This window comes from Erinaceus europaeus, chromosome 14 (assembly GCF_950295315.1).
Source record: "Erinaceus europaeus chromosome 14, mEriEur2.1, whole genome shotgun sequence".
NCBI lineage: Eukaryota > Metazoa > Chordata > Mammalia > Eulipotyphla > Erinaceidae > Erinaceus > Erinaceus europaeus.
Window position 1 is genome coordinate 44950982 of NC_080175.1, and position 12297 is coordinate 44963278.

A 12297-nucleotide genomic window follows, 5' to 3' on the forward strand; every position below is an offset into this window, starting at 1 on the left:
TGCCGTTAAAGTGATGGGCTTTGCCAAGTGGGCTTCCTGGAGGAGGCAGATGTCAGGACAGTAGGAAAGAGAAACTTGGTGCACAGGGGGAGGGGATCATGCCCAGAGGCTGTTGACTACTGTGTATGCAGGTGGGCACAGTGCTGAGAGTACCAGCAACAAAAGTAACAGCATCTGGAAGAAGGAACTTCTTCTAGCGTTTGCCCTTCTTCCGTAGCCAGTCAACAGGTCAGGTTGAAAGCTGTCCGGAGCTGCTTGTTGCTGGCTTTGAAAGTGACTGGGATCCATGTGGATTCAGTCGGCTAGGAAGGATCGTCAGTTTCCCCAATGAATGGGTACTCACGGGATGCACCACGAGAAGGTCGATCCAATGGGGCAGGATGGGCTGTGCACCTTTTAAGGGATGAGCACATCAACCCCAATGTGTGAGGTTGGTCAGACATGCAGAAGAGATGTGCTGCTGCCCACCAACCCACTGGGAGCCTGCCATGGGGCTGCTGGGGGCAGTGAGGTCAGGTACTCCAAGAGGCTGCAGCCCACTCACCTCACCCCCTCCATAAAGGGTCCTCCTGGGGCCATAGTGTCCCTGCTGGATGTGCTCTCCTGATGCTCACACAGCCTGTGCCCTGAGAGCTGATGGGAGCACCTAAGAGGTAGGAGCAGAGACCCAGCGGGGGGCACTGCTGGCTCAGGGGGCCTTCCTCCCCAACAGGCCCTGAACAGGGGCAGTGACCTCCTTGGTCACAAGGCCCTCCTTTCCTCCAGGGACAAAGTCCCACAGGAAGCAGGGGTCACACAGTGACAGGAGCCTCGTACCACAGGTCTCCTCTGAAGGGTGAAGGAGCTGGAAAACTAGCCACCCACTAGGCAGGTAGAGGCCAGAATGACCCTTGGGTGCTGATCGACAATGAGCCTGAGAAGCTGGTGACAAGAGTCCCTGCAGCTGGTGGGGACAGCATCTCACGGGTGGCTCCCTAGAGGCACAGCAGTGCCTGAAAGAGAGTCCCCCAGATCTGTTCTTCCCTGGGTGGGAAAGGCTCTCAGCCTTGGCTACATCTCTGTCCCTGAGCAAGGGGAGCAGGGACTGGGGGACAGCCTGCTGCTGTTTGTAGTGGTGATCCGCAGGGTCCTGGTGACTCAGGGCCCAGTGGCACCAGGTGTTTACTCATTAGTCTCCACACCACCCACACGGAGCATCATCGGGAGAAACGGTGCCTCCAGCAAGGCGCAGAGCTAATGAGTTTTCTTTATTGGATAAGAGTGTCAAGGCTGTGACTTGAAGAAGCAGATGCAGCTGCCATTGTCCTCACACCACCTGCCTCCTGCGGGGACAGCCAGTCAGGTGGGCGATGGCCTCACTCCTTGAACTTCCACTCCTGCCGGCACATGGGGCAGTGCTGCTGCACCTGCTGTGCATTCAGCCACTTGAGGATGCAGTGCATATGGAAGCAGTGTGAGCACTGGCCCCACACCAGTGGGCAGTCGTCGCCGGGAACCTTGCCTGCGGAGGGAAGGACATCAGGAGCCTAGTCACCACTAGGTGAGCTGCCTCACTTTCCTCTGCTTCTCCTCCCAGAGCTGCTCGCTCCGCAGAAGACAACACAAGGCTGGCTGGCTGTGTCTGGAAGGGTGCCCTTAATAGGGCACAACTTGCCTGCTGCTGGCCCCCCACAATGTCCCTGCAAAGGTGACTTCTGAAGCCAAGAGCCCCAGCAGGCAGGTGGTACTGGCAAAGCACAGTGTCTGAATGCTCTTGACCACAGGTGTCATTGATCCACATCACTGCTTGGGGGCCCAGCCTGCTTCCAGATCCTTCTAATCCTATCAAGGACAGTCATTATCCAAAGGTACACAACCCAGGCTTATGGTAACCAAGGGAAATGCTCTGTCCAGAGCAGTAAACAAAAGAAGCTCTCTAAACCCCACCATGAGACAGTGCAGTGATTACGGGATGATCTCACTCTGAGATAGTGCAGTGAAGAGGTGCAAGTGGGAGGTTCCGAGTTTAGTCCCTGGTATCCCATGTGCCAGTGTGATATGCTGGTTCTTTTTCTCTCTCCCTCTCTACCCTGTGTTAATAAGTATAATCATCATTGTGGTCCGGGAGATGGCATAGTAGGTAAGAGCATTGGACTCTCAAGCATGGAGTCCTGAGTTCAATCCCCAGCAGCACATGTACCAGAGTGATAGCTGGTTCTTTCTCTCTCCTCCTAGCTTTCTCATTAATAAATAAATAAAATCTTAAAAAAAAAAAAAACCTGATCCCCACCCACAGGGGGGTGCGTCACAAGCGGTGAACAAGGGCTGCAGCTGTCTCTCTTTCTCTCTCTCCCTATCTCTGTATATCCCCTTCCCCTCTCAATAAAAAGAAATAATAAATAAGAGGGGGCCAGGTGGTAGCGCACCTGGTTGAGCGCATGTTACAGTGCGAAAGGACCCCGGTTCGAGCCCCTGGTCCCCACCTGCAGGAGGAAAGCTTCATGAGTGGTGAAGCAGGGCTGCAGGTGTCTCTGTTTCTCTATTGGTCATTATGCCAGGTCCCCTGCATTGCTTGATGCTGTGGTCTATTTACATAATCACTGTTTTGCCTGAGACCCGCCATGCCTGCAGGGCATTGGTTTAATCCCCACTGGTTAGATGGAAGCTTGCTACCTTCACGCTCTTTTCTCTCCACCCCCTCTCCTAGCCATTTCCTTTTCCGACCTGCCACTTCCCGTTTCAATAGAGATAAAGGTGTTTTCTCTTGTCAATAAAGGCACTGCATTGTGTTCCCACTCAGCCATGAGTTCCAGAGTCTCTCTCTCTCTGGCAACACTAGCCTGGCACTCTTATCTTCCCCTCCCCTCTCAATTTCTGACTGTCTCTAGCCAATAAATAAATAAATAAAGATAATATAAAAAAATTTAAAAGAAAAGAAAATATATAAAAAAGAAAAAAAGAAAAGAAAGACCAGGTGGTGGCACACCTGGTTGAGCACATGCATTACAGTGCACAAGGACCCAGGTTCAAGTCCCTAGTCCCCACTTGCAGGGGGAAAGCTTTGCAAGTGGTGAAGTAGTGCTGCAGGTGTCTCTCTACCTCTCTCCTTATCATCCTTTTCCTCTTGATTTCTGGCTGTTTCTATCAAACAAAATAAAAATAATTTTAAAAAATTTTAATTGAAAAAAAAGAGAAAAGTAAATGGTGGCAAGGATCGGTGGATTCATGATGCAGGCACTAAGACCCAGCAGTAACCCTGGGTGCAAAAAAAAAAAAAAAAAAAACCTAAAATAAACCCCTATTTGCACTAAGTCTGGAGTCTGCATCTTGCTGAAAAGCCATCCTGAGGGAGCTTCACGCAGAGCAAGGGCATGCAGGCCTGAAGTCTTGGAGTCAAGAACAGCACAAGCCAGAATAATGTTCTGCTGTTTCACAGTAAGTCTGTATATCTTTAGGCAAAAAGGAAACACATCATCACTCTCGCTGCAGTATGTGGAAACCATCACCACCACCAGGAGGGCAGCTGCCATGTCCTCAGGTTGGTGGCCACTGTGAGGGCAGGTCAGGGACAGAACCTCACACAGCCACTTGGCCAATCACCTTCAATGCCTGATGAATGTAAGTAATCCCTTTGGGATTACAGAGCTTTCCCCACCAGACTCCCTGCTACCCCCCAAACACACACACCACTACACTAAGATTCCTTCACTTACTTGAGGGGTCATTTCTCAACCTTTCACAACAATCTTTTCTAGGACAAAAATGTTTCACACTTCCTTTCTGCAACTGTGATGACAAAAACCATCAGATAATTATATGCACACCAGATGTACAACAACACAACTTGCTCTGCTCCCAGGACTGGGGCGGGGTGAGCCTGGCCAGGAGCCCTAGTGCTGGGAGTCCTAATCTATCTCAGGTTCCCATCTGGACAAAAGCACCTGAAGCGGCCCTGGCCAAAGCAGAGCTCCCTATGACAAAGGGAGCCAGGGAGCCCACAGGAGGCACCCCCAGGCCACCTCCCATCCAGGTGGCTAATGCCAGCATTACATTCTTGTCCCTGGTAGGCTACCTCCTAGGGCTGCTGATGAGCAAATAGCTGGGTGGCAGTGACTCACACTTTCTTGATGAAAGGCTTCTTGTTTTCATTAGAGCACCTCTCAACAAGAAACGCTTCCTGCTGTGCCCTCTGGGCTGTGGAGCGGATTGCTTATTGCCACAGTCACTCTAGATTTTTCACAGTTCAATCCTAGTGGGAGAAACCCAGTGACATTTCATCTACATAGAAGGCACCTCGGGCTTGCTGAGCACTATGTGACAGCAATGCTCACTGTCACTTAACAACTATTCCACTGAGGATGCTCCCAACCCCGAGCCCAGCTGCACTGGTAGCAAGGGCCCCTGGGCTAGGCCTCAAAAGCTGATGCCTTGTCCAGGGCTCAGCTGGCCCAGACTCCCAGACTTGCCTTTTCTGAAAGTAACAATGTGGTTTTTGCCAGTTAGGACTCCTTCCTTCAGGTTTCTACTCCCTTAGGAAGTACTTCATTATTATTATTATTTTGTCACTGGCAGGGTTTCACTGTTCTGAGTTGGCCTGAAGCGCAAGTACCTGCATAGGATCCCAGTGAGTTCCCAGCTCCCCACCTGCAGTGGAGTCATTTCACAAGTGGTGAAGCAGGGCTGCAGGTGTCTATCTATCTTTCTCCCCCCCCCCCCACTTCTCTGTCCTATCCAACAACATCAATGGAAACGGTAACAACAAGGGCAACAAAATGGGAAGAAAGAAAAAAAAAGTCTTTTGCATAATCACTATACTATCTCCCTGGTCCCATCCCATTGCCGCCAACAGAAGCACTGTTCAACTCTTGGTTTATGATGATAGCAAGGGCAGGAGTTGAACCTGGGACTTCAGAGACTTAGGAAGAATTAAAAAAAAAAAAAAAAAAGGGAGTTGAGCGGTAGCACAGCAGGTTAAGTGCAGGTGGTGCAAAACGCAAGGACTGGCATAAGGATCCCAGTTTGAGTCCCCAGTTCCCCACCTGCAGGTTAGTCGCTTCACAGGTGGTGAAGCAGGTCTGCAGGTGTCTATCTTTCTCTCCCCCTCTCTGTCTTCTCCTCCTCTCTCCATTTCTCTCTGTCCTAGCCAACAATGATGACATCAGTAACAACAATAATAACTACAACAATAAAACAAGGGAAAGAAAAGGGAATAAATTTTCTTTCTTATTTATTTTTACCAGAGCACTATTTTTATTTACTTATTTATTTTTACCAGAGCACTGTTCAGCTCTGGTTTATGGTGGTGCGGGGATTGAACCTGGGACTTTGGAGCCTCAGGCATGAGAGTCTCTTTGCATAACCATTATGCTATCTACCCTCTGCCCGGGAATAAATAAATTAAAAAAAAAAAAGGTTATTTCATAAGAATGTATGTACCACTCTGGTACATGCAGCACAAGGGATGGAACCAGGTGGGTGATTAAAGTGGATTAAATAAAACCAGACTTTGGTCACTGCTATTCATCTCATTAGTTACAAAGCATACACATACAAAATACCTCAAAGAGGGAGTCAGGCGGTAGTGCAGCGGGTTAAGTGCACGTGGCACAAAGCGCAAGGACCAGAGTGAGGATCCTGGTTCGAGCCCCTGGCTCCCCACCTGCTGTGGGGAGCCACCTTTCTCTCCCCCTCTCTGTCTTCCCCTCCTCTCTCCATTTCTCTCTGTCCTATCTAACAATGACAACAACAACAACAATAACTATAACAACAATAAAAACAAGAGCAACAAAAAGGAAATAAATAAATATTTTTTAAAAATAGCTCAGAGATCCAGTGAGCTAATCCTCTGAACCAAGCCCTCGTATTTGATGAGATAAGGCAGCATTAAGCCCTGTTGATGAGATTTCCTTTCAGCCAGAGGCTGGTAAAAAATGAAGCCTACAGTAAAATCCTATTTGCACTAACATCCAATTGAGTCTGATGGAAAAGAAAATCCCATTATTCTTCTGGTCGCTGGCTGACCCCACAAAGCAGCCCTAGTCCCCCTGGGGCACTCATGAGTCTGCAGTGTTCCCCAAGCTCACTCTTCTCTTGGGAGCACCTCCAGCCTCCATCCTTGCTTCTGACTTATGTTCACTTCTGTCAGGAAACTAAATTCTCACTTTGCAGAACAAAGCACAGTGGGCTTAGCATAACAAAGTCCAGTGCCTGAGCCCCCAAACCACATGGGAGAATCACAGCACCTGGAGAACCTCCAGAGATGGTGGAGCAGCGCTGTGGTGCCTCTCCCTCTCTGTTTCAATCCAAAATAAAATACGAATGAAAAAAAAAAAAAAAAACTGGCCAAGGAATGGTGGATTTGTGCATGCACTACTTCCTTGAGTTTCCAAAAGAAGAAAACATAAACTCTGCAGGTGTGTGTTATGCGAGACAACACAACAACTTGCTAAAAGTCAGACTGCCCAAGAGAGAGGTGGCTGAGGGCCAGACAGTAGCATGCACAATGACATGAGTTCAAGCCCTGGGGCCCTACCTGCAGGAGGGAAACTTCACAAATGGTGAAGCAGTGCTGGAGAGGGTCTCTCTTTACCCTCTATCTTCCCCTTTCCTCTAGAATTCTGTCCAAAATAAATAAATAAATAAATAAATAGAGGAGGAAGAGAGGAGAAAGGTCCAACTAGTAGAGCAGTGGGCTTGCATGCCCAAGAGCCCCTCAGTGCCACATGTAGCAGACTGATGCCCTGGCTTGTCTCTGTCTTTTTCTAATTATCTTTTTATTCATTTATTAGATACATACGGCCAGAAAATGAGAGGAAGGGGAGGGAGAGAGAAAGAAAGACCTGCAGCACTGCTTTACCGCTTGTGAAGCTTTCCCCCTGCAGGTGGGGACCGCAGGCAGGCTTGAACCCCAGTCCTTGCCTTTTGTGACACGTGCACTCAACCAGGTGTGCCACCATCTGGCCCCGTCTTTCTCTTTCATATGACATTCTCTCATGTGTAATAAATAAAAGCAAGGTATAGCATAATGGTTATGCAAAGAGACTTTCATGCCTGAGGCTCTCAAGTCCCAGGTTCAATCCTCCACACTGCCATAAGCCAGAGCTGAGCAGTGCTCTGGTAAAATAATAATAATAATAATAAGTAAATAAATAAAAGCAAATCTGGAGGTGGCCCAGTGTATGTAGCACAGCGTTGGACACTCAGGCATGAAGTCCTGAGTTTGATCCCCCACATTGCATGTGCCAGAGTGATGCTCTGATCTTTCTAACTTCGAGAGAGAATAAACATAAATATTAGAACAAACAAACACAAAAATGAGTCTAGAAAAAAGTAGGGACAGGGAAGGCTAAGTGAAAGAGAGTTAAGGGTCAGAACACTCAATTGTTGTCTGGGTTCAAAAAAATCCAACCAGAGTGTCATCTGGAGACAGGAATGTGACAACCAGGACTGGAAGAAGGTGGTACCAAAAATACCCGCAGGCGGTACAGCGTGTGGGCGGGGGAAGCAGCACATGTTTTTACAAGAAAGAGGGCTGCACAGCCTTTCCTTAGGAAACTTCTGATGGGGCCTTTGGAGAACCGTGGCTCCAGATTGCCTGGCTTCTCTCTGCCCCTCTCTGGCGGCAGGGCCCTGGGAGCACTCACAGTCGGGACAGCAGCCGTTGAAAGCCATCCTGCAGATGCCGCAGTTCTCGTCGTTGGCCACCCAGAGCCAGGTAGCCACGCCATTCCAGCACTTAATCTTCACCTTCATGGCAGCGCAGCCTGCGGGAGGCGGGAGCACGGCGTCAGGCGGGAACCCCCACACGGAGCCGTCGCAAGCCCGGGGCCGCGAACCTGGGGACCAGAGGAGGGCCCGGACGCCGCCGCTCGCATTCACTCAGGGAACCGCAAGCTACCCCCCCAAACCTTCAGGCCTACGACACCCTCAGCCTGCTCTCCCCGCCTGGGTTGCGTCCAGCATCCCCTGGCGCCCCCAAACCCGGGCTTGTGCATCACCCACTTGCGCCCCACCCCTCGCAGAGCCAAGCACTAAGACCAGTGCCGCCGCGCCCCCTTCCGCCCAGGGTCTCAGGGCGGGGCCAAGCTGAGCTCCCTTAGACCCCGCCCCAACGGCTGGCCCCGCCCTAATCCCTTCGCACCTCGACCAATCTCAGCTCGCGCTGCCCCACCCTGGACCCGCCTTCCGTTGGAGGCGCCTGGGCCCGCGCGGGAAGGTATAAAAACGACTGGAGCTGTAAGTTAAGACACTTTGCAGCTCCGCCCGCCCACAGAGCGTCGCTGCGCGCAGGCGTCCTCCCTCCCTCCGCCGCGGACGCCGGGACTCAGCCAATTAGCTACCGCTCCCAGCCTGAGGACCCAGAGAGCCTCACGCCACGTCGGAAGTGACGCACCTGCGTGCTGACGCGCGCTGAGCCGAGGCCCGATTCCGCGCCCGCCATGGCCGACAAGATGGACATGTCTTTGGACGATATCATTAAACTGAACCGGAGCCAGCGCGGCGGCCGTGGCGGCGGTCGGGGCCGCGGCCGGGTCGGCTCCCAAGGTGGTCGCGGAGGACTACAGGCCGCCGCGCGGGTGAACCGAGGCGGCGGGCCCATCCGGAACCGGCCCACCATCGCCCGCGGTGCGGCCGGCGGTGGCGGCAGAAACCGACCGGCTCCCTACAGCAGGGTGAGTAGACCGAGCTGGCGGCAGGTGGGAGGGTCCGGGAGCGCGGGGTCACGGGGCCGCGGCCAGACGGGGGCGGCCCGTACTGGGCAGCAAGACCCTCGCCATTGTCTGGGCCGTGCACAGGCCTCGTGGCGGCGGGCCTGGGGACGTTGGACGGGTCGCCGGCTGCGAGAAGCGAGTGAAGGGGACCCGCAGCGGCGTGCTGGTTGGGTCCGGTTCTTGTCCCGAGGGAAGTTGTGAGAGGGAAGTTGTCTGCATCTGGGGTGAGCGCCCTGGAGTGAAACTTAAGAGTCCTGTTCTGCTCTTGTGTCTTCCTCCTTTAGCCCAAACAGCTTCCAGACAAGTGGCAGCACGACCTTTTCGACAGTGGCTTTGGGGGTGGAGCCGGCGTGGAGACGGGTGGGAAACTGCTAGTGTCAAATCTGGATTTCGGAGTGTCGGATGCTGATATACAGGTAAGGCTCGGGAATCGATCTTGCTGTTTAGGGTTTGACCCTGAGTTACCTTCCCAGGCACCAAAGGGTCGGTCCTTTCTTGCTAAGTTGCGTGTCCTGTGGGTGAAAGGTTCTGTTATAGAGACTCCAGTGGGTTCTAAGGGAAAGAGAGTGTTTCTGTGTTAGACACAGAGCCTGGCTTGCTTTGTTCGGTAGCTGTCTTCAGTGTCAAGCAGGGAAAGGTTTCCTCTAGAGAGCTGACAAGAGTCAGAAGAAGAAAGTTCCTGACATCTTTCTGGCTCTATTTACTTTGCCCTGTTCCACTTATTTCCAGCTCTTCACTCCCCTTGTGGCATGACTGGAAAGTTTTGTTGTTGTTTCTTTTTTTTTTCTTTTTTCCTTCAAACTGTTGGAGTTAAAAGACTTTTAAACTAATTTTGTGGTTAAGTTACACATTTTGGGATCAATATTGGAGATGGTGGGGTCAGGGGTCTGGGCCTCCCTGGGTTCAGTTTCTTAAAGCCCAACCATTTGACTCAGTCAGGGGGAGGACCCAGTGAGCAAGGCCAGTGAGCACTCACAGTGTCTCAACACTTTTTTTAAGGTGGTTTCTGGCATCCACTGGAAACCGCTTTTGGTGAACTCCACTTCCCGCTGTGTGCCTGTGGCCGGAGTAGCCCCACACTCTGGGTTCCCTTGCAGCAGGCTTGAGTGGGAGGAGAGGGAAAGGTGAGCCAGAACCCACCCTGGGGGAGGGGCTGGGGCAGGGCCCTCTAAGCTGGTCCATGGTGGTCCCTCACTTTTCAATGTACCTTTGTCAGAAAAGATAGCTGTTCTTTTACCCTTCACAGTGATCTTTGTGACCTGCATCAGTGTCTGTCTGTTCCCTAGGTTGGCACAAGCCTTAGGACCCAGCTGACCCTGCCCCATCCCTTCCCCACCTCCCTGCTTCCATCCTGCCCCCACATATATTAGTCTCCCAGGGAAACACCCTAAAGCAGCTCACACTTCCAAGATGAGCCCTTGGGCTGCTAGCAGGAGAACCTTTCTGTAGCTAACCACTCTGTCTCTCCAACTTCCAGGAACTCTTTGCTGAATTTGGGACGTTGAAGAAGGCTGCTGTGCACTATGACCGCTCAGGCCGCAGCTTAGGGACAGCAGACGTGCACTTTGAAAGGAAGGCAGATGCCCTGAAAGCAATGAAGCAATACAATGGTGTCCCTCTGGATGGTGCGTTTGGGTGTGGAGCCCTGTTCATGGAGTTGGGGCTGGCATCTGTCCATGCAAGTGTTTGGCTTACCCTCTGGCTGAGGACACTTTGCATTTTCCCCTTTGTCTCTCTCTTCCATTCTGCCACCTCTCATGCTGCCCCACACACCTGGAACAGCCTCTTGTGAAACCCCAGCCAGCGAGCTACATCCCTCCCCTCCTTCAGCTCCTTCCGGAAGATTCACTTCTGTGAAGCTTTCTGAGTGCGGGCTGTAGTCATAAAGACAAAGGTACCAGCTCTTCCATCAGGCCACCACCCCTGCGTACCCTGAGCACCCAGGACACCTGACCAGGCAGCCCACCTAAGCTGGACTTGGAGCAGGAGGAGGACGAGGTGCTGGCAGGTGTTTCACTGGCACCATCTTGCTCTCCCAGCAGCCCTCGGGAGCACTGGAGATGCACAGCCCCTTTCCAGAACTTGCATGGAGGCCAGGGTGTGGTGAGCTTCAGAACTCTAATGTGTATATACCTTCTTGTGTTTTCTGCCACAGGCCGACCCATGAACATTCAACTCGTCACCTCACAAATCGACACACAGAGGAGACCTGCACAGAGGTGAGCTCCAGACCTGTGACTGGGGGTGACCTCTGGGGGTGTGCTTGGCCTAGCCCAGCCCAGCCCCTTCCTGCACTAAGATCCTTTCTCCTTACTAGCTTAAACAGAGGCGGAATGACCAGAAACCGCGGCACTGGAGCCTTCGGTGGCACCCGGAGAGGTGCCCGAGGAGGCACACGGGGCAGAGGAAGAGGCGCTGGTAGGAGTTCCAAGCAGCAACTTTCTGCAGAGGAGCTAGATGCCCAGCTGGATGCCTACAATGCCAGAGTGAGTGTCCGACCAGAGGGGGGGTGGAGCCGCCCGGAACCGGCAGCCCCTGTCAATGAGCCCTTCTTTCTCTCTTTTTCAGATGGACACCAGCTAAACATATGAGCAGATCCACGCGGGAACAGACCCAGACTTCCCACCTGTGCTTCCTGGATGAGACCACAGACTGGGGCTGCGCAGCCAATGACGGATTTGTTTCTTTTATGTTTTAAAATAGGATTTAAAAACTCATGTAAAGGTTTTTTCTTTTACTTTTTTTTTTTTTTTAATTCTGAAACAGACCTGTTTTGTACCGAGTTATTTTTGGGATAAATTTTACTGGTTGCTGTTGTGGAAGAGGTGGCGTTTCCACCTTTGCCATAATAAATAGAATTGTGTGTAGAACTATAATCGTGTGATACTTCCTGTTGTTGCCAGGGTGTGTGTGTAGGGGGTGTAACAGGACTGGGGCACTCTCTTTAACTGCTTCCTCTCTACCTGGTAGGTGGGAGGACATGGAGCCAGAGTCACTCTGGCTGCTGCCAACTGTCACTGCCACCTTGGAGGAGAGGCAGCCTGTCCTTTACCTCCTGCTCCTCTGGTTGCTGAGGCCTGGACTCCAGCTCTGGCTGCACAGCACAAAGCTCTCCTGTTCCTGGGCTTTCCCATTCACAAAGGAGAGGACCAAAAGGGTAATGCATCCTTTTATTCTATGGTGCTGGGGCCCTATACATATGTGACTCCACTGTTCCTCGGCCACTTGTTTTCAGTGAGGCAGAGAGGAAGGCATCATACCACCTGAGGTTCCACTTATGTGATCCCATGAGGTGCTGGGGACTTAAGCTTGGGCCCTGAATGTGGCATGGTATGCACCCTACTAGGTGAGCTATCTCTCAATTCTGACTTTGTGTAGTGAAGCATTAATTTGACCCAAAGAAGAGAGGGCCTGGGGCAGTTCACATTCCCATGTGGACCCCCTCCCTAGAGGACTAGAATAGGCAAGGAGCACCACTCTCCTGCACAGAGCATGCTCTGGCAGGCAGGGTGAGGAGAGCAGTGTTTATTCTCCTTTGTGGGTGACTCAGGACACATGGGGGATGGGGCAGGAGACTGAGGAAAGAGCTAACTAGCCTTCATTTCTC

At 51.9% G+C, this 12297-nt stretch overlaps 2 protein-coding genes across 6 annotated transcripts; one reads left to right on the plus strand and one right to left on the minus strand.

Moving 5' to 3' along the window:
- Positions 1-1228: 1228 nt before the first annotated feature.
- Positions 1229-8256, minus strand: ANAPC11 (anaphase promoting complex subunit 11). Of its 4 annotated transcripts, none has more exons than XM_016194850.2 (3): positions 8120-8256; positions 7623-7742; positions 1229-1501 (listed from the first exon to the last, which is right to left on the minus strand). In XM_016194850.2, exons 2-3 carry the CDS (start codon positions 7729-7731, stop codon positions 1356-1358), a joined length of 255 nt encoding a protein of 84 aa, XP_016050336.1. In that variant the 5' UTR covers positions 7732-7742; positions 8120-8256; the 3' UTR covers positions 1229-1355. The 4 variants fall into 4 exon arrangements, with proteins under 4 accessions (XP_016050336.1, XP_060027736.1, XP_060027737.1 ...); XM_060171753.1 differs by having other exon boundaries at positions 7623-7814; positions 8120-8254; XM_060171754.1 differs by lacking the exon at positions 8120-8256 and adding an exon at positions 7924-8052.
- A 20-nt stretch (positions 8257-8276) lies between these two features.
- On the plus strand, positions 8277-11566 carry ALYREF (Aly/REF export factor). 2 transcript variants are annotated; one of them, XM_060171752.1, is made up of 6 exons: positions 8277-8651; positions 8975-9106; positions 10168-10315; positions 10846-10909; positions 10990-11176; positions 11259-11566. In XM_060171752.1, exons 1-6 carry the CDS (start codon positions 8418-8420, stop codon positions 11271-11273), a joined length of 780 nt encoding a protein of 259 aa, XP_060027735.1. In that variant the 5' UTR covers positions 8277-8417; the 3' UTR covers positions 11274-11566. The 2 variants fall into 2 exon arrangements, with proteins under 2 accessions (XP_060027735.1, XP_007538298.1); XM_007538236.3 differs by having other exon boundaries at positions 11008-11176.
- The last annotated feature ends 731 nt before the right edge of the window (positions 11567-12297 follow it).